General features: G+C 45.2%; 6 protein-coding genes across 6 annotated transcripts; 4 read left to right on the forward strand and 2 right to left on the reverse strand.

Annotated features, from left to right (window-relative positions):
- Positions 1–142: 142 nt before the first annotated feature.
- DSM5745_04906 (uncharacterized protein) lies at positions 143–2,953 on the reverse strand (the record flags this gene model as incomplete). The annotated part of the gene is made up of 1 exon (XM_026746922.1): positions 143–2,953. The coding sequence occupies one exon, from the start codon at positions 2,951–2,953 to the stop codon at positions 143–145; it is 2,811 nt and encodes a 936-aa protein (XP_026604402.1).
- Positions 2,954–12,038: 9,085 nt separating this feature from the next.
- DSM5745_04907 (putative short chain dehydrogenase) lies at positions 12,039–13,056 on the forward strand (the record flags this gene model as incomplete). Its single annotated transcript, XM_026746923.1, has 3 exons — positions 12,039–12,248; positions 12,301–12,639; positions 12,745–13,056. 3 exons carry the CDS (start codon positions 12,039–12,041, stop codon positions 13,054–13,056), a joined length of 861 nt encoding a protein of 286 aa, XP_026604403.1.
- A 1,508-nt stretch (positions 13,057–14,564) lies between these two features.
- Positions 14,565–15,242, reverse strand: DSM5745_04908 (uncharacterized protein; the record flags this gene model as incomplete). Its single annotated transcript, XM_026746924.1, has 1 exon — positions 14,565–15,242. The coding sequence occupies one exon, from the start codon at positions 15,240–15,242 to the stop codon at positions 14,565–14,567; it is 678 nt and encodes a 225-aa protein (XP_026604404.1).
- A 631-nt stretch (positions 15,243–15,873) lies between these two features.
- DSM5745_04909 (putative Zn(II)2Cys6 transcription factor) lies at positions 15,874–18,184 on the forward strand (the record flags this gene model as incomplete). The annotated part of the gene is made up of 2 exons (XM_026746925.1): positions 15,874–18,118; positions 18,171–18,184. 2 exons carry the CDS (start codon positions 15,874–15,876, stop codon positions 18,182–18,184), a joined length of 2,259 nt encoding a protein of 752 aa, XP_026604405.1.
- A 312-nt stretch (positions 18,185–18,496) lies between these two features.
- On the forward strand, positions 18,497–19,521 carry DSM5745_04910 (NADP(+) coupled glycerol dehydrogenase; the record flags this gene model as incomplete). The annotated part of the gene is made up of 2 exons (XM_026746926.1): positions 18,497–18,831; positions 18,885–19,521. 2 exons carry the CDS (start codon positions 18,497–18,499, stop codon positions 19,519–19,521), a joined length of 972 nt encoding a protein of 323 aa, XP_026604406.1.
- Positions 19,522–20,156: 635 nt separating this feature from the next.
- Positions 20,157–23,897, forward strand: DSM5745_04911 (putative NRPS-like enzyme (JCVI); the record flags this gene model as incomplete). Its single annotated transcript, XM_026746927.1, has 2 exons — positions 20,157–20,375; positions 20,427–23,897. 2 exons carry the CDS (start codon positions 20,157–20,159, stop codon positions 23,895–23,897), a joined length of 3,690 nt encoding a protein of 1,229 aa, XP_026604407.1.
- Between the last annotated feature and the right edge of the window lie 286 nt (positions 23,898–24,183).

The following is a 24,183-nucleotide window of genomic DNA, read 5'->3' on the forward strand; positions in this document are numbered from 1 at the left end:
TTGAGAGAAGAAAATCAAATGGTAAGTGTGCTCAATATCCACACGAGTCCCTGCCGTTGACCAACGACCACAATGCCACAAATTGGATCTTTCCACAAAGTTGATTCTATCAAACCTCAAGAAAGGCTCCAGACATTCCTAGCTAGTCCTCTTTTAGAAGTTCTTCATACAACTCAATTTCAGCTGTCGTCTCGTCCTCCGCAAGCTTCAAGGAGTTATACTCCCTCTCCTTGGCCACACGGTCTTCTTGTGTCAGGGGCTCATTAGTCCCGCAACCAAAGCCCGTCGTGAGCTCATCTTCGACTCGCCGTCGACGCGTCTTCTGAAACCTCAACACGGCCTTTTTGATGCGGAGCAAGCGGGCACTGTCTGGAAGGGCACCAGGGTTTGCAGCTCGCTCGGTAGTGCTTGATGTCTCTGTCAGTGTCCCTTGCGAAGCCACCGTCTTGTTCGTAATGTCTCCCTTGCGTTCAGTCGGCGTCTTCTCCTCGGCGCTGCTCGTTGCGGGCCAGGGGGCCAGTGGCGCCCCGGTCGTAGGCGTAACCGGTGCATGCGGTGGTGGAGGCAATGGCTGATCTTCCGGCATTCCTTGAGAAGTTATCGGCTTGTTCGCAACATCCTGCTTCTGCTTAACGGGTGTCTTCTCCCCGGCGCTGCCTGTACCAGCCAATGGGGCCAGTGTCGATTTAGTTCCAGGAGCAACCGGTACAGGCGGCCGAAGAGGCAGTGCATGTCGCACCGGAGCTGCGCGCAGTCGCTTGCTGGGATTCAGGTTTGCGATATCTGTATGGTCTCTCTTCTTCTCAAGCGCCAAAGTCATACACGGGTACCGAGTCTGCAGCCGCGTTAGCAGAGGATGTCCCAAGTAGTGGGCGCCTTCGTTCTCATATTGTGGTGATAATGATGCAACGGCTGGCCGTGGTCGTTTGGTGTCTCCAACCAGTATTACCACGCGTAATGACTGTATAGTAAGTGCGATTGACAGCTGGCCTTCAGTACAGTGGTTGGCATCAATGCAGAGTAGAGCTCCCGGCTTGAACTCATCGCGGAAGAGAGGACTGGATGCATTTCCGAGAGTCGTGGAGACGATCTTAGCTTGTCGGAGCAAGATCGCGCAGATATTCTGATATGACAGCTCGAGCTTCTTGTAGTCGGCGTCATGGAGAGGCTGACGGCGATCAGCTTCGACCAGATCCAGAAATGTCTTGCAGTCTCCATTCTCGCGGTTGTCCTTGGCATAGTCCATAGCACAGTTGTGCATCTCGTGTCGAGCCAGGACATCACATTCGAGTTCCCTCGAGCTAGAATCAGATATAGCGCTCTGGGTGCGAATCTGAGACATCTGGCGAGCTCGCGACCGAAGACGGAAGAGGCTGCCCACCCAGCCTTGTAGCTTAGGATGGGCCCTTAAGACTCTCGCAAGACCACTTGTCAAATCGTCAATACCCTTGTCCGAATCTGCTGCAATCATGATACTAATATCCAGACAGGCGAGCGCGAGGATGATCACGATAGACGTCAACTCTCTACCAGAGCCGTCTGAGCCCTGAAACAAGCTAAGCCCGCATTTGATGGCTCTCACTGAGGCATTGAATGCCACTTCCTGGGCTGAATCGAGCTTGAAATGGGTTTTCAGATATTCAAGTCGTTCTTCCCATACAGGCTGAGGCACTGTGGACATCCCGTTTGTAGCATCCAGTAAGAAGTAGTATGGGCTTTCTGGACTCAGCTCCTCACCATGGGCCAGCACTGTCCTTCGGAGAGAGAAGCCACGACGGGCGTTCTCCTCACTGTCACCGAAAACACAGACATCACTGACTTTGTTGAGGTAATCGATTTGCTCGTCAATAGGAAGTATATTCGTCTCAATGGCCGTCACGACAAATACTCGATCACTTGTCGCTGGAACAGGACCTTGGACGAATAATACCAGGTCAGCTTCTGTCTCCAGCTCCACAACCACTCCTTGAGAAGTAAGGTCAATGTCTCTTAACCCGGCTTCCGCAACTGCGAATCTGACTATTGTACCTGGCGGAAGCTTTAAGGCGCGCCGTTCCGTCTCAGGTAGATCCATGTTGTACACTTTAAGTTCCATGTAGTAAAAAGCACAGTTCTGACTTTTGACGAATCGCGCGTTGTGGAGTTGGTCTGTATTGTAAATGCTGTTGACCTTCCTGCGAATCACGTCGTGCTCCTTCCGCGAGGCCTCAACCAGCCGGCACCGGTGGTCGTGCAAGTCAATGAAATACGAGCGGTGTGTCAACTGTATGAAGTGACCTGCTTCTGAGCCCGGCTGGCCATACAGCCATGGTGGTGATGGCCCGGCGGTGCCCTCTTTGAGAGTCTCTGGCTGTGGCTGGCGATACCACCAAAAAGCCTTTCTTTTGGGAGACCAGTAGGTTAAGTGTGTCTGCAAGGTTCGCATCCAATCCATCACCTCTTGTTCAGCAGACACCCATTTGTCTTTGTATGACTTCCACATAGTGAATTCTGCACCGGACCGCATTTCCCGACGCAAGAATTGCCAGCCGGGATCCCTGGAAGGAGTCTCTGACCACAGCTTAACAGGATCTTCTTCCAACTTGAGAATGTAGACTGCCACTCTCTTCATCTCCGGTGTTTGAAGAAAGGAATTCTTTGACCGCTGCTTCTTGATCCATTCATCCAGCTGGGGCTCCCTCGGGTCACCTTCAACTCCACATGTCAAGATGCAGTCTTGTAACGGAAAAATGAGACGGCTACCGTCCGTTCGTTTGACAGGGCGAAGCATAATAACAGGCTGCTGAGAGTCGGGTTTAAACCGCACCAATGCTACCACTAGGCTGCCATTCAAAGCTAGGTGGCACGTACTGAGGTTACGCGTAGCGGGTAGTAAGGAAGCTGGGAAATCTCGTCCACGGGGCCCCTTAAACCATTTGTGAAGTTGCGGCTGCGAGATTTGCTGGTTGTCCATCTTGATCGGCGTTGGACAGTTGGCTTGAATACGGAGTTGGACAACGCCCAGGCGGAATATTCTGTCGTCTTTCGGAGACTGGAAGGGGTGGGTGAGGAGAAGTTCAGGCGAGATCGAGTCAGTTCTTTCTGAAGTGAGACAGTAGAGATAATTTGAAGGAAAACTGTGCACAGGGCAACCAATGCTCAACTGAGTCTTGTTTGGACAACGGCAGTATAAGATAGAGAGATCAACCCAAGGTCAACTGGAACTGAAGTAGTAGTAGTAGTGATATTTAACGCCCCGGGGATTGCTAGGCGTACGCCTATTATTCCAGATCTCCCTTAGGATATGGGGGCGTGCCGCTGCTAGGCAAGTGGTTTATTTAAATAATTTATATATAAAAAGGCTTTTTATTTTAAAGGGCAACTCTTGCTAAAGCTTATGGGCTAGCGCCTATTTTTTACGCATTATTTTTATATATAGTTATTAGCAGGTATTATTTATCGCATGTTTAGGATTTTAGTTATAAAGGGTTACAGGGACCTGCCTTATTATAAAAAAAATATATTAGCAGGAGCTAGTTACATTAAAAAAAAGTGTTTAAAATAAAATAAAAAAAAAAAAAAAAGCGTAGTAAAATAAGAAAAAAAACCATTTAATATTAAACTAGGTAATTTTAGTAGTGCTAGGGCACGGGATGCCCTAGTAAGAATAAATAAACTTATAAAAGTTTATAATTTTAAGTAATAATATAAAGCCCTTAGGCTTTAGTCCACGGAGGTACTTTAAGGCCTTAGCCTTAATTATTAATAATATTATAAAATACTAGGGCTATTATAAAAAGCGCTATTTAAAGTAATAATAAAAAACTAGGTATTTAAGGCTTTTACTTATTTTATAAAAGTATATAAGCCTAGTATTTTTATATTAAAAGTATTTATAATATTACTTAAAATTTTCATGCAAGAATTTAAGTGTAAGCTAGTAATATAAAACTAGTTATTTTAATACTAGCTTTAATAATGGCTTAACCTAGTAGGGCTTAGCCTTTATAATAAGCTATTATTTATACTATATAAATAGCTTTATAAAGGCGCTTTTTTATTATTTAATTTAGGTAGTATAATATATTTACTTATATAGGCTATATACTTTACTTACTATAGGCTATGCCTTTAAAAAGTTAGGCTTTAGGGGTTAAGCCTTTATAAAGGCTGCTTTATTAGCAAGCTTGTTAGCTAGCTTGTTACCTTTAATATTTATATAGCTAGGGGATTATTTTAGGTGGATTATATATTAATTTATAAGCTAGTATAGTACTTAAAAAGCCTAGTTAAAAAATAATAAGGGCTACCCGCGCGTGTATTAAATTATTAAGGTATTATTTATATAAAGTTAATAAATAAAAGCTTTAAAAAGCTTTTTAATTATAGTTTTTAGTTCCCGGAGCGTGCTAATAGCCTTAATATTATATATATAAAATTAGGCGCTAATTATTAATAATTCCTGCGCCTAAAGGTATTATTTATAATATATTATAAAGTTATAGCCTATATAATAAACCCCTTGGTATATTTACTTTAAGTTATTATTAAAAATTATTACCTTTATTATTAATAGCGCTTGCTACTATTATTTAAACTTTTTTATAATTAACTTTTTAGCCTTGCCACTAGTAAAATTTTTTAAGTATTTTTAAAAGTAATAAAAGTGCGCGAGAGCTAGCCTAAAAGTTTTTAAAAAAAGTACTTTTATTATTTATACCTTTATTTTAAGTTTTTAATATAAGCTAGCGCCCTAGCCACGCAAGATCTTTAGTAGTATTACTTATATTATTAGCAGGTTTTAGTTATTAACTAGCCTTAGCCTTAGGGTAAAGTATAATTATACTTTTTTTAATACTATTACTATGGAGGAAAGCCTAGTATTTTTAAAAAAAGTTATTATAAATATTATTTAAAAAATTAAAAGTATACCACAAGCAGCTAGTACTAGGGTTTTTTTAACCACCTTAATATACTAACCTAGTTAAGCACTAACTTTTAGGTCTTGTGCATGCTTTTTAGGCTTAGTTTTATTATTATACCATGCCTTTATGTTATATAAAAAATTAAAAATAATATAAGTAATAACTACCTTATAAAAAAAGTTTATAGGTAAATTATATATAATATATATTAAATTATAAATATATTAGGCTACCGCGCGGGCTTTAACTACCTATTTTATAATATATTAATATTAAAAAAGTTATTTATTAAAAAAAATACCTAGCTAGTATAGCATGGGCTGTTTTTAGCTTAATACTATAATAATAAAAGTAATTATTAGCTAGTTATTAATTATTAGTAAGGGTAATTTACTATACTACTTTTAAGTAATATATAGTATTTTTAGCTTTTTAAGTATAAAAGCTATTTTATTTTACTTTTTTTAGGCTAGCATGCCATAAATATTTTTTATTAAGTGCTTATAATTAACATAAAAAAAGTTACTCGCGTGGCTAAAATAAAAATTATTTATATAATTAAAGTGCAGGATTAAATCTGCTAGTAGTAATTTAGTAATATATAATAAAAATAATACTAAAAAAAGGGGTAAGCCCTGCGGTATACTATAATATATTAAATATATTATTATTATAGTAAATTTTAGGCGCACTTTTATACTTTATTTATTAAAAAAACTTATAATTAAGGCTAAAAGCACGCAAGGCCAGCCCTGCTTTACTATTTTTTAAAGTAGGTATTATAATAAAATAATATTAAAAGTACCTAAAATATTTATAATAACCATAGTAACCTTTTAGTTTTATAAAAATACTATTTTTATATTATAAGTAAAAAAAGTTATTAAGTTTATAGTTAAGTACTTAAGTAAGGCGCTATATTATTATAGGCTTAGTACCTTTTATACTAGTATAATAAAAGTAACACGGCGTGCTATAATTTATTTAAGTTTTTTTTTTAATATTAAAAGTAGTACTATAGGGCGCTAAAATTAGGGCAAAAATTTATTTTTTTTATTATCTTTTAAAAGTATTACTATTTTTATAAGCTTTTATAATAAGGGAAAGTGCCCTAGCTATAGGTAATAATTATATAGCTTATAAATAGCTTATTTAACATGCTTTTAGCAAGCCTTTAAAATATAAATAATTACCTAGTCCGCCCTGGGAAAGGTGCTGCTTATATTAATAATATTTTTTTTAACTTTTTTTAGCAAGATTTTTTTTAATTAATAAAGGTACTTATCCCCTTGCTAGTGCTTTAGTACTAAAAAATTAAAGTTTAGGTTATTATTTATATTAAAATACTTTAATATAACCCTTTATAAAATATTAGCCTTTTCCCGCGTGTTTTTAATTACTTTATTATTTATTAATAATAAGGGAGCCTTAAGCCTAGGCTTTAGCTTATATTATATTATTATTTAGTATAGTTTTTAGTTATTTTTAATATTATTAATTATCTTGGTTTAATACACGTGTTTAGTCTTATGGACTATAGCTAAAAACTACTTTTTTTATTTTAGGGTGGAATTTACTACCTAGGCATAATAATTTTTTACGCATTTATTTAACTACCAGGGAGCGCCGCGGCTTTTTAAATTAGGGTATTTATTAATTACTTGCATGGCCTTTATAATAATATTACTAAAAAATTAAGTATATTAATTTAGTGCCTTTATATCCCTAAGTTCCCCGAGTTAAAAAAAAAATATTATTTTATTTTTTATAAGCCTAGCTAGGCGCTTAAGCTTGTAATTTAATATACTAAAGTAATATTATTTTAATATTTTCTTCCCGTGCCCTAATATTATAATAATTAAAGTTTAATAATTAAAGCTATTATATAATTTAGATATTACTAGCATGCGGGTAAATAAAATATTTAAAAATATTAAGTTAAAAATATAGCTGGCTTTATACGTGGCCACGCCCGGCTTATTAATATAATTAATATTATTATTATTAGCCTACCTAGTAATCTTACCGCCGTGGTATAAATTATTTATTTTAGGTTTAAAAGTATTATATATAATATTAAAATCCCCGCTTATTACATAGTTTAGGGTAGGGATTAATATAACTAGGTAATTAATTATTTTATAAGTAATTAATTTTTAATATATATTTAAAACTTTAATATTATTTATTATAAGCTATAGCATGTCCTAGCTTTATACTAAGTAATATTATTTAGTATATAGCGCTCCCCTTTTATAAATATAGGTAAGTATTTTAGGGCGCTTTTTTAGCTAGTTCTTATAGTTATTTTAGGTATTTACTAGTATATAATACTTAAATACTAGGTAATTTTAAGTTTTTATGCCTGTGGTAGTCTAGGGCTTTTAAATATAAGTAATATTATAGTTTTACTTATAAGCTAGTTATAAAATTATAATATAGCTAAGCATGGATTTACCTATATTTACTTAATAAATAATAAAATTTTATTATTATTAAGTGTTATTATAATAATAGTTACTATAATTTCTTTTTTAATACTTTATTATTAAAGCTTAAAAAGGGATTTAGTATTAACCTTTATTACCTAGGGTAAGAAAGGCGTGCCCGCGCTAGCTAGGGCAGGTTAAATTAATTTAATAAAAAGTTACCTAAGATTTTAATTATTAGCAAAAGTATTAAACCACGGGGTATAGTAATTAATAACTAGGGTAAAGCCCTGCTTATTTATTTTTAGCTTTTTTATAACACGCTTTTAGGGGTTCTTTTAGGGCAAAAATTACTTAGTTTTAGCCTAAAGCTAGGTATTAGTATTAGCCTAGGCATGCATGTTTTAGTATTAATAGGTACTATAATAATACATGCTATTAAGCTTTTTTTTAAATAAGTAAACTAGTTTTTTATTCTTGCGCCTAGGGGCTGTTAAATAGTTATTATATTTTATTAGCTAGGGGCCTAGGTAGTTTATATAATATATAAGGTTTTTATAATTTAAATTAATAAGGCCTAGGTAGTTTATAATTATTATACTATATTATATATAATATACTATATAATTATATTATACTAGGTAGTAATATTTTTAGTAGCTAGGGTTATACTAGGAAACTAGCTAGTATTTTTTAATAAGTTAATAATACTTATTTTAGTTAAATAAAGTAAAGGCCCTGGGCTGCTTTAAAAAAATATTATTTAAATAATATACCTAGTATTAAGGTTAGGCCTGTATTTTAAAAAAGCAAGCCTAACTAGCTTTAGTTTAGTTTAGGCTATAACTTTATTTTAAATTAGCTTTATAATATTTATTTTATTATTATTATATACTAGAATAATACTAGGTACTTCTTATATTATATAATTATACTATTTTTATAAAATATATATATTAATAGCGCCTAAGGTATAATAAATTATATTAATTACTTTATTAGCTATTAAAAGGTTTTTAATAAAAAGGTTATTAAAAATAATAGCCTAGCCCGTGTAGGTAGTATTAATTTTAAAAATAACTATAGTTATAGTTAAGCCTAGCACGCACTTAATAAGGGCTTGTTAAATAATATATACCTTTAAGCGTGTTATTAACTTATTACTAAAAAAAGTAATTAATATTTTATAATTATTTTATATTATTAAGGCTATAATAAAGCTATTACATGTTAATTAGGCTGTTAAAGCGCCTAAAGGGGGCACCTTACCTAAAATAATATTAATTAAAGTAAATAAATTTACTTTAAAAGGGGTAGGTTAAGTTTTTAAATTTTTAAAAATTAAACTTATTCCCCTTTAGGTAATAGTCTTGCCGGAGGTTATTATAGTAATAAGCTAATTATATACATGTAAGGGGATATAATTAGTACTATTAATATTAATATAGTCTTTTAAAAAAATAAAGTATATAAACTTATTATAAATATTATAGGTAAAGGCTTTTTAGTCCTAAGTTTTTTATCTAGTTATAAAGTTATTAATAATAGCTATAAAGCCTATAAAAACTTTATGCTTAATTTATACCTAGTATTTTTACTTATTAAGCTAATTATAAAGGGCCTTTATAACCAGGCTAGGCTAGGGAGTTAGCGCGCTACTACCTTTAATAATAAAAAAAAAAAATAGGCTTACTAGGGCCTTTTTTTTTTTACCTTTTTATAGTATAAAGGTTAAAAAAAAATAGGGGGTTTTATAACCGCGTGAAGTTAGCTAAGTTAATGCCTGTAGGCTAGTTAAAAATACACGCCTTAGTTTTAGCTATCACGCCGCGGGGAGTAATAAAAAAAAAAAAAGAAAATTAAAAATAAAATTAGGATAATAAAAATATATATTTATAATAGTTTTAAAGTATCTGGAGCCCTTATTCAAAGGTACCCCTAGATTACTAAGAGTTATAAAGGTGACTGGAACTGAAGTGAGGTTTAAGTAGGATGATCAAACAAGAGTTGACCGAAAGCCTGGGATGCAGAGAGAATAAGGAAAGATGAGGGTGTAGCCAGTGGAAGTGGTAGAAGTGGTGGAGATGAGTGTTGTGTTCTGGTGGGAAGTTCTGAGAAGGCACAGGTGGAAATGTGCTTAGTCGTGTGTTTTACTGCACTGAGTGCATGTCAGTCAATCCTTCGCTCATGAGGCTGGTTCCCTACTTTCACCTGTTCCAAACCTGTATTCTTTCCCTTTGTTTCTATTTCTTGCCTTTTGCCAGTTGGCATTGTAGACTCTTATTCCCAGTCCCCAGAAGGAGACTGCCTATTGTGGGTGTTCATACTGAACGTTTTCTGACTGAGTTTGCCAAACATGTTACTAAACATGATTTTTGAGAAATGATGACGGATGCTCAATATCAGCTAACCAGATTTTAACGCTGGTTTTTGTTTTCCTGACTGCATTGCTTAGCAGCAGCAACGGCGGATCATACACAAGCCCACCATCTAGAATGGGTCAATCATCTGTAAAGTGTCAGCTCTGTTGGGGTACGTGGTTACCCATCATTATTACAAATGCCCCAGCATTTCCAGAAGCCTTGATTCTCGAAGTGGCCGTTCCGATCCTAGGCTGAGAACAAACCCTTCCTTCTAGGCCATGGTCTAGTGGTGGTAGTAGAAGGCCACGACCTACTACCATCATGAGAAAAAGAAAACGGGCAACAGCTCTCAATATGTACAATGGATGACCATGGCGGAACAGAGTACAAGTTTCGTATGAATAATGCTAATGATGGGTATGACTGCTGAACAAGTGCGGATGATCAAGAGGCAGAGAAGGCCGCGGCTCGAGAATGAGATTTGAGAAGAGAAGACGTTGAGATTAGCGTCGAGAGGTACTTCTCTCACATCTTCAAATATTGTTCTAACCTGTTCATAGTGCATCACGATTGATGGGATCGGAACAACATGATCATGCCTGAGGAAGCCGAATGCGGGATACCGAATACCCGTTCGATGCTACTGAACGGCAGCATAGCGTTGACTCGGAGGCCATGATTACATCAAGCGGCAAAACAGCTCAGCTATGATCTTCGAGTTAAGACACGTTGCTCTGAAACTAGAGGGTGATCTGAAAAGGTATCCATCAATCGGAGTGGTCAGCATGCTCACGAGGACAGATGAGAAGAATGGTATACAAACAGGCTTCAGATCGACAGGAGAACATGCTGAGGCTACCGAAAGGAGTATCACACAATTCGGGGAGAATAATTGCAACCATCGTGACAATTCATCAGCGGCTGAGCGCCACTTTATTCCTCCCCGAAACGCGGATGCCCTTAGAAACCCGATCTGGTGGTCACACGATGCTCCCACGGACTTGCTTTGCTAAGGCAATCGGGTAAGCTGGGCATCCTTGCAGAGGGCAAGGGGTACTCGTCTCGGGCCCGACAGTATCAAAGCGCGATTGCAAAGAATTGGGGATCGATTCATGAGTCAAGGATGATGGTAGTGGCCAGAATCGGGGACATGCCGGGGAGGCACGTCGGACAGTTGGAATGGAACAAGGGTCCAGAAAATAAAAATAAAACATGTAGAAATTGGCCAATAGGGCGAACGCCAGGATGATAAGCTCGTCGGGTGACCTGAAGACTGGAAATCCACTGCAGCAAGCACTCCAAGCACGGACTACCGAAACGGGCCCCAGCCAGGAACCCCGGAGTTGATCCGTATCTCGAGCCTGGAGGGGTTGTCAGGCAAAATGTTAGAGCACTGTGAGACGATAACTTCTCTGTACTGTAAGCATGAAGCCATCGCAGCACGCCGTCGCGAGTCAAGTTCTTGTACCCTTTGCCACTGCCCTGAACTTCCGTCTAGCGAGCGAGACGGCGCTGGTCCCCGAAGCACCAAGGCTCGCCATGGAACATTCGAAGCGTCTGATTGAGCTTCCAGAATCCCCCAGGTGACCAGCAGCGACAGAAATTGCAGACGTTCTGGACCGCCACCGCGTTGTTCTTCCCCAAACCTGCTCCGAGCTCTCCAGGTTTACTCCCCGTTGCCGGGACGGCATATCCCAATTAGGCATCCCGAGCGAACGCCACAAAACCGTCACCTGACAGCTTTTTGATTTTATGTTGGAGTTGTGTTCAAGAATCTGAAGGGTTTTGGGGGTTGGAATTGGGCCAAGGGATAAAGTAATGATGATCTCATTTGTGGTGTTAGAACAACTGTAGTAAGCCCTCGGACGACGTGAAAGCATAGGTATCTATTCCCTCCCATGAAATACTATATGCATTTTGATAGAATACACACGACGAGTTTTGATTTGGCGTAGATACTAAGTTAAATCAAGATGGCAAAAACATGAGGCTGGGATTGTCAGTAAGGTACAGCTCATGCAGGCTGATCGAGTGACCTGGGGTGGGCCCTGGGCTGTCCTGTCCTGTCATTCCCCGGTCTGGACCAAACCATCAATTCACTTCTTTGCCTGTGTTAGTCTTTTCCTGTTCACATGAGCTCCAATGACCCTCTGCTGGATCTGCCATCGTGAGGTATAAAGTCTGGCTTCAATCGCTCTGGCAGTGACCTCCCAGCATCAATTCCACTCTTCAATCCCCACTTACCTTCTGCATTCAAGCCAGCATAACACCTGCTCCTTGTACCTGCTTCAATCTCTATACCCTGAACCCCACACATCTCTTCACAACACAACACAAGAGCCATGTCTGTCTCCATTGAAACTACTCCTACTCCCGTGCCTGTGAAGCAGGAGGCACCCACTGTTGCTGCCACCAACAGACTGCCCGAGTTCAGTCTGGCCGGCAAGGTCGTTTGCGTCTCGGGCGCTGCTCGTGGCCTTGGTTTGACCCAGGCAGAGGCTCTGCTGGAAGCCGGCGCCCGTGTCTACGCTCTTGACCGTCTCGAAGAGCCTGTATGTTTGCGAACCCTGCCGTCTACAATTTATGCTAACTAGTGGTCTATAGTCCCCTGACTTCTTCACCATTCAGAAGCGTGCTAGAGAGGAACTGGGTGTTGACTTCCAGTACCGCCGTATCGATGTCCGTGACACTGTGCTCCTGCACAGCACGATCGAAGCAATCGCCAACGCCGAAGGCCGCATGGATGGCTTGGTGGCTGCCGCCGGAATCCAGCAGGAAACCCCCGCCCTGGAGTACACATCTCAGGACGCCAACAGAATGTTCGAAGTCAATGTCACCGGTGTTATGATGACTGCCCAGGCTGTCGCCAAACAGATGATTCGTTTTGGAAACGGAGGAAGCATTGCGCTGATTGCCAGTATGAGCGGTACCATTGCCAACCGGGTAAGTCTGTCATATCTTTGCCCCCGCACTCCCGGGTCCTTCCCCCGCTTTCAACACCCTATCATCGCCCCTCTTCTGGACAGCTCACTGACGTTCCACGTATAGGGCCTCATTTGCTCTGCTTACAACGCTAGCAAAGCTGCCGTGATCCAGCTCGCCCGCAACCTCGCCTCCGAGTGGGGTCAGTACAACATCCGCGTCAACACTATTTCTCCCGGCTATATTGTCACTGCCATGGTTGAGCAGCTCTTCGTCCAGTACCCCGAGCGCCGCGACGAGTGGCCCAAGCACAACATGCTCGGACGTCTGTCCTCCCCCCAGGAGTACCGCGGTGCTGCCGTCTTCCTCCTCAGCGACGCTAGCAGCTTCATGACTGGAAGCGACCTGCGCATTGACGGAGGCCACGCCGCATGGTAGTCATCGCATCGTTCCCGTTCTCTCTCATTTGTCTTCATGAGTCGGCTTCCTGTTCAGATTACGACTAATTGTCTTCACCCGGGGTATCATTGCATGGCGTTTGTGGAAGCGATGGCAATTTCTTTTTTTTACTACCCACTTAATCATCAGACGAGCAAAAAGAGTTAGCGATCATGGTGTTGAAGGCTTGCGATGGGCTGCATAGACCGTCCGTTTCTTTTCAGAATCCTGTACCTACTTCCATACTCCAGCAGAACAAGTTTTCTCCAAGTTTCCTAGCAGCTACTAATGGTTAAACTCGCGTAAGTTCGATGCGCTCGCCCACTTAGTGTCCGATCATGATGCCCACCTGACCCCACCTGCGGTCGATCCTTCCCCGCGCTCCATCATCATCCCACTTTAGTCTGGGGTATATCGACGGACTAAATTTACCCGGGTACGTTTCTGACGCTAATGACTTCAACGATCCTTGGACCAAGAAACACGTCCTTGGACCCGGGTCGGGGCCAACGAGGGCCTGTGCTTACTTCCCCGGGTTGGAACGCTATACTTATTGCGTACTGTACTCCGTACCGCTCTGGTCATGAGACAGACAGACTTTCGCAGCCCCGACCTCACAATGACCGATTCGCTGGTTTCTTCGAGACGATATCGTTCATCTGGAAAACTTGTTCCGTTCGCCTCCAAGCCGGTCAGGCTACTCTAGCTTTGGGGCACTGCCATTGGGATGCCGCTCCAGGCTCCCTGCAGTGTCACTTAATTTGACAAATCCCAGTGTGACTTGATTTTGATTCCATCCAAGGCAACAGTCGAGTTCTAAATTTTGCTTTGGATGGTGGTACGCCGAGGGCACGGATGCTGACCGGGGCGTTGCCCTCCCGTCAGCCACAGCCACGTCGCCTTCCAGAAAGTCTCCTCGATTCCCGTGGTTTACCTAGTTGGGTCAATTAATGAATTGCAGGGGTATGCTGTCAGCCACCAGACCATGCATGTCATGGTTCGAGTATGCAACGCTCACCAATGGTCCTGACTCCTCTCGGCCCTGTGAAAATGCGAGATGCCTGACCTCTCGATGAAAAGCTTCTTAAGTGGCTATTGGCTGATTGTTGGTTCATAGGGCAGAGCACGTTTCATCTACAATCACTCGAGGATACCACAACCAACGCTATCCAAGCAAACAATACTCGGAGTACACTGCCTGGCTGTCTGCGCAACCGGTTGTCTCAGGATGAAACTTCCGAGTGGACCACAGACTGCTGTTCGATAAAGCATGGCACCAGGCTTTCTTGTCATTTTCCGAAATTGTTCACTCGCGCGTCTTGTATCTCGCGAACCAAGCAAAGGACGACTACATTATAGGCTGCGCTACCCAATTCAAGTATCATTGGTTCCAAGTTGATAGGGTGCGAATACCAATCCTTGAAGCATATCTCAAGGCGGCCGTTGTCCCTGATCGCGCAAGTTCTCTTATGACATCTCGGACTTCTATCATCTCAACCTCATCAGGTTCATGCCATCATTCGTGCTCTAGCATAAGCTGTAACATCCTGGAAAACCATGGAGACATTCTCGTCCTTCACTTGATACGGAGACGAATTGACCGAGACAAGCGCCTTTGCCACGTATGCAGGCATATCGTCCCTAACCTCTCCTAAAAGTATCCTCATTGATTCGTGGGGCAGCATAACTCCCACTTTTTTCGCCAAAGCAAACTTGGCTCTCAAATCCTTAACGAACGCCAGAAGATTTGGGTAATTCTTCCTCTTGACGCGAAGTGCATCATCATACACCAACTGAGGGTTCTGGTAAGCAAACCAGAATACAACCATGTCCAGTTTCGCCAGATAATCGTCTGCGAACATAGCCGGTTCAGGATTCGCCTCCATCAATTGCGCGACATCCCATGAGATACTGTCCGCAAGCCAAATGCGAACCTTGATAGAGCATTCGGTCCAGATCTTGTACGTGTTCCATGTCTCCTTTGGCCTAGGTATAGACCTATCGAGCAAGTCCTTCAGACCCAGTGACTCTAGATGTACCTTGACGTAGTACAGCCATGAGTCGAAGTCTTCATGGCCCTTCAGCCGGTCGACGGGTTTCAGTGTAAAATGTAACGTTCTGGGGAGATGTGTCGCTTGATTGTGATCATTGGGATGCCGATTTATCTCCGCGTCTTTCGAGTCCATCGTGCCCTAACCTAAGCCCTGTGCCATTAGTGGATGTCGTGGTAGATATATTTTCGGGAGTTCCCTGCTGAGCGTACCTGGTTTATATATCTTCCACTAACCTGCGATTGCGGATGTGGCTGAACTCAGTACTTTTCTGGCTTTGGTCCTTGAGATTAAAAGCCTCCTTTCTCTGACTTCCAAAGCAGAATAAATAAAATTTTCCTCTTAACGGTGAGTTCTTTGTTAACCTGCAGGCTGCAGCTACGCCAGCCCCATGTCACGTGCACATATGCTGGGCATGAATGCGCTAGACCATTGTGAGCCTAGTGATGTTTTCCGCCGCCGTGGCTCAAGCAGCCAGCATGCTACAAACTTTCAACCAAGTGGCAGTGAAGCGATAATTCAGCTTTTGGAATGTCATCTGAATCCGTTGGTGCCTGATGTCCTAGGTGTCGCTTTAGGTACGGTGAATGTCCTCAAGCGGGCTTCTTGATAGCCGAGGTTCTACTGGTGGCATATACTTACCCGCGCTTAGCCGCAGCGCCGTCGGAAAAGATCGTGTCCCAAAGCTGTGCATCACGACAAGATGCCAGTTTACCAGGCAGAGGACGTCATCTGATCAGGGCCAAATACGTTAAGACCAGGCCAGATGGACCCTGGTCGAAGACTCTCCCATCGGTCAGAGGGGGTACTGGTTAGGTCCCCTTCATCTCCACGCCCACGCTCCGCCTCAGATGCCCATGGGCGGCAGCGGAAGCTGCGAAAGGTGACCCGCGCATGCGACAATTGTCGGGCCAAGAAGAAATCATGCACTGGGACGATCCCATGCGGGCCCTGTGTTCGTCGCAAACTGGAGTGTACCTACAATACTACATATCGACGCGGCGTTGCGGTGACTCCTCCCCCTTCCGACTCTCTACAGGGGCGGCAGGGCTTCAGCTCAAGGCCGGGGTTCAATCCACGGCCAGCGCCAAGCGATTCTCCAGTTCCAACTCCTCAACAGACGGCTGATGAGACGATAAGTGAATCGACGACGCCGTATGGACCGCCAGAGCAACGGGCCCCTGCAGACGTTGCCGATCAGTACTGGGGTCCGACATCCGCCCACTCATTTCTAGGCTGGGCAGTGCGTGACCTTCCTGCTACTCCATCGAACAATGTAGTAGCAAATGGGCGGGAGACAGAGCATGTCCCCAAGGAGTCAATCTTTCACTTCGGTGACCGGATCGCTCCCGAGGTTCAACTGGCGGATTTCCAATGGCCGGACAGGGAAGAAGCAGAAGCCCTCACTCGCCGGTACTTCGACTTTGCTTGCCCGACGTACAGGACTTTGCACCAGCCGACGATTGAAGGGGCGATTCGTCAACTATACGGAGAAAGCACAAGGTATGACGGCCACATCTCTCCGGAGTCGGCCGCTTCCCACGCGGTTCTTTTGATGGTTTTCAGCACCGCTACCATGTTCCGCTCTAATGCAGACGGCCGCATGTCGGACGCGGACGACCGGGGTTGGAGGACTAGCGAGCTCTACTTTGTCAAAGCTGAGCAGCTCTTATCTCAAGAGGTGGGCACACCCAGGCTTGAATCAGCCCAAGCGAGATTTCTGATGGTGCTCTACCTCTTGAGCTCTTCGCGTGCGAACAAGGCGTGGTTCGCACTGGGTACTGCTATCCAGCTCATGATGGCACTCGGACTACATAGCAGACGCTCCAGGAAAGATACTGATGTGGATTTGGTACAACGGGAATGTCGGCGTCGGATCCTGTGGTGCTCATACACGCTCGACAAGTACATTAGCGTCATCCTTGGGAGGCCCCGGTTGTGGCATGATGACGACGTTGACGAGGAGCTCCCTGCGAGAGTGAATGACATTGATCTCTTGCCTACGACGATCCAGCCTCCTAAACGGGACTGTGTGATGGATGCACCAGTTTTCCACGCTTTGCTATCCCGGACCCTGTCTCAAGCTGCAAAAGAGCCCTATGTTGTGGCTGGCATATCTCACCGGGACCAATTAAATACGATTAGAGTCTTATGCGACAGCGTCGCCGAATGGCATGCCGGATTGCCACCTCTCCTGAGCGGGACTATTCATCCCAGCAGCCTCGTTCCAATATTTCAGCGCCAGCTTACAGTCCTGCAGTTAGCACGTTATCATATTCTCATGTTCATCACTCGGCCACTGCTACTGCGAAACTACGGTCGGACATGGCCGGACTGCGAAGCCAGCTACGTGCATTATCTCGGAGTCTGTCTAACGGCCGCTCGGGATACTGTTGAATTGGTCCTCAGCTTTGTCCGCGAAAACCAACTGTTCCACGCATTCTGGTATTCGCAGTATATTGCCTTCAACGCCCTCTCGATCATATATATTTACCTTATACAAGTGCGACGAGGCAGAATCTACCCTGTAAGCGGCGGCACCGGCCACGAGAGACATACATCTCTCGATGAAGCACCTCTTTACCAATTATCAGAAACCGCTCAACATCACCTTGCCGACGCAACATCCCGCAATTCACCATCATGGAAGTATAGCGCTATTCTGCAAGGCCTCCGCCGGGAGCTAGAACGCCTGGGATTGAGGTCACCCTACGCTGAAGCTTCGAGTGTACAGGCGGAACAGACTCGTATTGCAACCGTGCCGTCGGCTCCGGATGAGCATTCCATGCCTTTGGCTGCGACAAATTACGACCATGTCCGAAATTCAGAGCACATCGTCCCTGAATCATCCCTTGCGGAGCCGGAAAGAGATCTCATTCCGTTCCCTGGCATGCCTCGCTCGGAAGACCATTACTTTGCGGACCCTCGCACGGAGTACTTGTTTGATAGCTTTGCGACGGATAAGGACTTGATGCTGGATTTCTGGCCGCAGTTGGATAGTCTGCCTATAAGTAGGTGTCCTGCTTTGATTGATAGATGGGTACCACTGACACCACTCACCAGCTTATATGGGATGATCTGCCGTCCTTTCTCGGATTCTCGGCTTTCATTGTGCTGGGAGCCTTCTGTGTCCGAAATCCGAACTTCAGTATCGGCCCGCACGGAGAAACAGGTTCCAAATAAAGGAAAATGACTTGGGACCCAGTTCATAGTTTCCCCGCGGTCTGTATCTCCAACGCAGACCCATACTACGTTCCCAGTGTTTATCCACTTTTCGCCGACACTTTTCCGACATCCTATTCCGACCATGACCGGAACGCAAGTTTTAAACAAGAGGAATTCACGCGTTCTCTGACTTTCTCATACAGACTCTAAACAGATTCTTCGTGATGTCTCTCCCTTCTCATTTCACCCTCAATACCGGCGCGAAGATCCCGACCGTGGGATTCGGGACATGGCAAGCCAAGCCGTTGGAGGTGGAAAATGCCGTGGAGGTCGCGCTGAAGCAGGGCTACCGTCATATTGACTGCGCTGCTATCTATCGCAACGAAACCGAGGTCGGCAATGGTATTCGCAAGTCAGGCGTACCGCGGGAGGAGATCTTCCTCACTGGCAAGCTGTGGAACACGAAGCATGCGCCAGAAGACGTCGAGCCTGCGCTGGATAAGACACTGAAGGACTTGGGTGTTGAATATCTTGATCTCTATCTCATGCACTGGCCTTGGTAAGTCACCGCTCTGACTCGAGTTCGCAGATTTATGCTAACTGTGTATACAGCGCCTTCAAATCCAGCGACAAATGGTTCCCCCTCGACGACAACGGCGTATTCCAACTAGCCGACATTGACTACGTCACAACATACAAGGCAATGGAGAAGCTGCTGGACACCGGCAAAGTCCGCGCCATCGGAGTCTCAAACTTCAACGTCCGCCGTCTCGAAGACCTTCTAAGCAGAGTCTCCGTCGTCCCGGCCGCCAACCAAATCGAAGCCCACCCCTACCTCCAACAACCCGAGCTCCTCCGCTTCTGCCAAAGCAAAGGTATCATAATCGAAGCATACTCGCCGCTCGGAAACAACCAGACCGGCGAACCCCGCACAGTCGACGATCCCGTGGTCCATGAAGTAGCGGGACAACTGAACATGGACCCTGGCCCGCTCCTGGCGAGTTGGGGCGTGCAGCGCGGAACAGTCGTCTTGTCCAAGAGTGTCACGCCCTCGCGAATCGCGGCCAATCTTCAAGTTCAGCAACTACCCGATGACGCCTTTGCGACTCTTTCGGCCCTTGAGCGTCATAAGCGGTTCAACTTCCCGGCGTTCTGGGGCTATGATATCTTTGAGGAGGTTGGGGATGAGGCTGTGCGCAAGGCTGCATTGGATGCTGCCCCTGTTAATAAGACTAAGTTTACTGTTTAGATATAGAATTGATAATCAATTTGCTTGATATAAAGAAACCTGGGATATCTGTTCAATTGCAGCCTTGCAGATCTTGATGCGCAAAGTAGGCTACAGACCGTAGCTACAATTCCCTTTATCGAATGCGTAATGGTTGCTTGTCATAGTAAAAGGCAAACTGCCGGCTAATGCCCATCTGAAAACTGCTTAATTCTCTGTAATGACTCTTTGATAATGACGGGTCTCGGGACCATCAACCTCATCAGACGCACCTGCCTCCGTCGGGTCATTGGGAAGTGACTTCTACTTCTCCGCTTGCCCGACCATAGGTGGGCAGCAATGCTAAGCACCCTGCACCCTCAGTTGTCCGATGGCGGATTTGCATGCCGAGGGCCAGGGAATCCGCCATTCTCCACTCCAACAGCGGAAAAGCAATCACCTCCGCATTCTCCTGTACCCCACCAGCATGGATTCACTTTCCCGGACTTTTCTCCATGTTCTGCGTATCTGAGTCGTGGGAATATGGAGACCTCTCCGGCCCGTCCTGGCCACTGCGTATCCGAAATGGAGTCTGACGTCTCTGATTTTATAAGTCCTTCGGCGCCATCTCTTGGTCCGACCCTTTCAGCAAATTATTCGCTTGGAGAACCACCATCATGGCGTCACCAGCTGTTCTACGACCGGTGACTCCGTCGTCGAATTCGAGCGATGCTCTGACTGGATCACCAGCAACGTCGGTGACGGATGTGGAAGAGCGAGCGATATACACGATCGATGACCTTGTGCGGTCACGGGCGGAGGGTGATAGGGCTGATGAGCACATTGTCGCGTATCCAGTCAGAGGGACGGAGTATAGATACTATACTCCGCGCGAGGTGAGTTCTAGATGTGAAAATAGGGTTTCAGAAGCTAATGCGCAGGCATAGCTGCACAATCTAGTCGAAGCGGCTTCAGTCCATTACGCGCGCGTGATTCCACAGCGCCGAACGTCCGATGATCCAGTACAGATGGTTGGCTTGCTTGGTCCTTCTGACTTTGAGTATCTGATTACACTACTTGCCGTCTCGCGGCTGGGACATACGGTTCTGCTTCTGTCGACTCGCATTGCGGAGGATGCGTACGTCAGCTTGATCGAGAACACCAAGGCTTCGTTCCTTATTGCGTATCCTGCGTTTCAGACTGTGGCGAAGAAGGTGACGCAACGGACAGGAAGCGTGCTACAGCCGGTGCTTGCGCGCGATGAGTATATCAACACTACGGCGAAACTGCCAGAAGCTCAACTCGATGGTTTAGTCGAAAACAAGCACATTACCTGGATCATCCATTCTAGCGGTTCGACTGGCCATCCGAAACCGATTTACCAGACGCACTCGGGGGCTTTGAAGAACTATGCCAATAACTTCGGTCTTAGAGGTTTCATCACACTGCCTCTTTACCACGCACATGGAATCAGCTGTCTCTTCCGAGCGGTGCATTCCGAGAAGTTGATTTATATGTACAATGCCGAGCTCCCCCTGACAGGCTCTTATCTGCATACGACGCTTGAGGAGCACCCCGACATCGAAGTTCTCTATGCCGTTCCATATGGCCTCAAGCTACTCTCCGAATCAGAGGAGAGCATGAAGCTGCTCGCACGTTTGGAGCTGGTCATGTTCGGCGGCTCATCTTGCCCCAAGCCAATCGGTGACAAACTGGCTCAGAACGGAGTCCGTCTCGTCTCCCACTACGGAACCACTGAGACAGGTCAGCTTATGACCTCGTTCAGGGAGCGCTCAGACACAGACTGGGATTATGTCCGTCCTGGCCCGACGTTGCTACCTTATATCCGGTGGGAGGAACAGATGCCTGGAATCTACGAGCTGTGTGTCCTCGAGGGATGGCCGTCCAAGGTGGCAAGCAACCGGCCGGATGGAGCGTACGCGACGAAGGACTTGTTTGAGAAGCACCCGACCAAGGAGAACGCGTGGCGGTATTATGCTCGTCTAGATGATACCCTTGTGTTGGAGAACGGCGAGAAGGCAAACCCGCTAGTCATTGAGGGCGTTGCTCGCAACCATCCGAATGTCGGCGAAGCTATTGCCTTTGGCTCAAACAGGTCTCGGTTAGGGCTATTCCTGATTCGCGCTGCGGGATGTACTGAGACCGACGAGCAAATTATTGACTCGGCTATGCCTGCTATTGAGAAGTGCAACGCTGAGAACCCTGCTTACGCGTATATCTCCCGAGACATGATCCGCGTTTTGCCTGCGGATACGGTCTATCGCAAGACGGACAAGGGTACGGTCATTCGTTCTGCATTCTATCGCGATTTCGCAGAACAGATAAGCCAAGTATATGACCAGGAGGATGCAAGTGGGGACCAAGTACTGGAAAGCGATGAGTTGATCATTTTTCTCCGTAACAGCCTTCTCGACGTTACGTCTATTGAGCCTTCCGCGTTGCAGGATTCAACGGATGTGTTCAGCCTCGGCGTCGACAGCTTACAGTCTCTACGATTACGAAGCATTATCTTGAAGACGCTGGACCTGGGTGGCCAAAAGCTCTCACAGAACTTTGTCTTTGAAAACCCCTCTATACAGGCCATGGCCGACGAGCTCACACGGCTGAGACTTGGAGGAAGTCCCCAGCAGCAGGCTCCAGTTGAAGATCGGATGGCCGATCTCATCGAAAAGTACAGCCGTGATTTCAAAATGCATGTTCCGGTCCCCAGAGATGACGATGGCGAGTATGTCGTTGTGACTGGTGCCACCGGTTCGTTAGGTGCGCATATTGTTGCCCAGCTAGTTCGAACCCAGCGCGTCCGCAAAGTGTACTGCCTTGTTCGCGCTTCGTCGCCTCTTTCAGCGTTCCACCGAGTCCGACAGAGCCTGCATGCTCGTTTCCTGTTGTCTCGCCTCGCCCCAGACGCAGAACGCAAAATCGTGGCATTGCCTGCTGACCTCTCAAACGCCAAGCTAGGGCTGGCTGAAGATGTCTATGAAGAGATCACCAGCTCAGCCACGGCCGTCATGCACTGCGCCTGGTCTGTCAACTTTAACTGGGCCTTGGAGAGCTTCGAAAAGCCCTGCATTGCGGCAACTCGCAACTTGATTGATCTCTGTTTGCAGACCAAGGGTCCCGCTCCAGCAAAGTTTTCCTTCTGTTCATCTGTCAGTACCGTTGCTCGCACGCCAGGGAACTGGGTTCCAGAAGCACTTCCAGAGTCACTCAGCTATGCGCAGTCAATGGGGTACGCTCAGTCAAAACTGGTGACTGAGCATGTAGTCAACCGTGCATGCCACGAAACCAGCCTGTCCGCCCGGGTCCTACGGGTCGGGCAGATTGTAGCTGATACGGAGCACGGCATCTGGAATGCCACCGAAGCTATTCCGATGATTTTCCAGACGGCAGAGACAGTCAATGCCCTTCCCCTGCTTGACGAAATCCTATCCTGGACACCGGTCGACACCATCGCATCGAGCATTATCGAAGCAACACTCTCCCCAACTGCAGCAGAGGTCATGAATGTGACGAATCCAAGCCTCAGCCACTGGACACGAGACCTCCTTCCCCTGTTGAAAGAAGCCGGTCTTACTTTCGACGCTCTGCCCAAGCGCGAATGGCTCGCTCGTCTCCGCTCGAATACCGACCCAACCACCAACCCCCCGATCAAGCTCCTAGACTTCTTCTCAAACAAATACGACAACGACTCGCCGCCCCGCGTCCTCCTCTACGACACAAAGAAGAGTCAGTCTGCTGCTCCATCGCTCCGCAACGCAGCAGGCCTAACCCAGGACTTTGTAAATCGCTTTGTGCGCTATTTCCGCGGACAAGCCTGGTCCTCAACCGGAGGCCAGCCCTCGCCTAAGAATGTCATGTTCCTAACGGGACCATGCGGCTCCGGTAAATCCACAGCGGCAATTTCCCTCGCGTCAAAGTTCAGTATCACAACCATTGAAGGAGACGACATGCACTCCCGCCTCTCCCGCGCGAAGATGGCATCCGGCATCCCCCTTTCAGACGCAGATAGATGGGAATGGCTAGCTCATATCCGCGGAGCTGTCATGGACCGTCTGATACAGCCATCTCCCTCGGTTGGGGTAGTCGTCACCTGCTCCGCGCTGAGAAGAGCCTACCGTGACGAGTTGCGGAAGCTGGCGTATCTGCTTGAAGACCCGGTGAACGTCACGTTTATCCATCTTTCTGTGGGGAAGGAAAGTAAAACGGAGCTTCAGGAACGGTTGGTACTGAGATCCAAGGAAGAGGGGCACTACATGACGTCGACGATGGTGGACTCGCAGTTGGAGGCTCTGGAGAGTCCGGAGGAGGAGAGGGATGTGGTTGTTGTTGATGCGGCTGCGGCGAAGGAGGTGGTTCTTGGGCAGGTGGAGGATATTGTGAGGGGGGTTCTTGTGTGATGCTTTGTATAGGAGTTATGACTATGTTTTGTATAGGAGTTTTGAATATATTTTCATTACTGTTGAAGAAGAACCCTGTTCCTAGACCTTGTATTGCATTCTGTAGGTTCCTAATTATTTCTACCACCTGTGCACACATACCTATACCCTCAACATGTCATTGAGACTCGCCATAGCAATGGTAGTAGCAATTCAAATGCAGGAGTCATTAAAATGCCTTGGACGGAATCAGCGGATCAAGCCCGAAGCCCTCCCGGATTCTTCTCCCACACCCCCGGAACCCCAA

This window comes from Aspergillus mulundensis (assembly GCF_003369625.1).
Source record: "Aspergillus mulundensis strain DSM 5745 chromosome Unknown scaffold_4, whole genome shotgun sequence".
In the NCBI taxonomy this organism is placed as follows: Eukaryota; Fungi; Ascomycota; class Eurotiomycetes; order Eurotiales; family Aspergillaceae; genus Aspergillus; species Aspergillus mulundensis.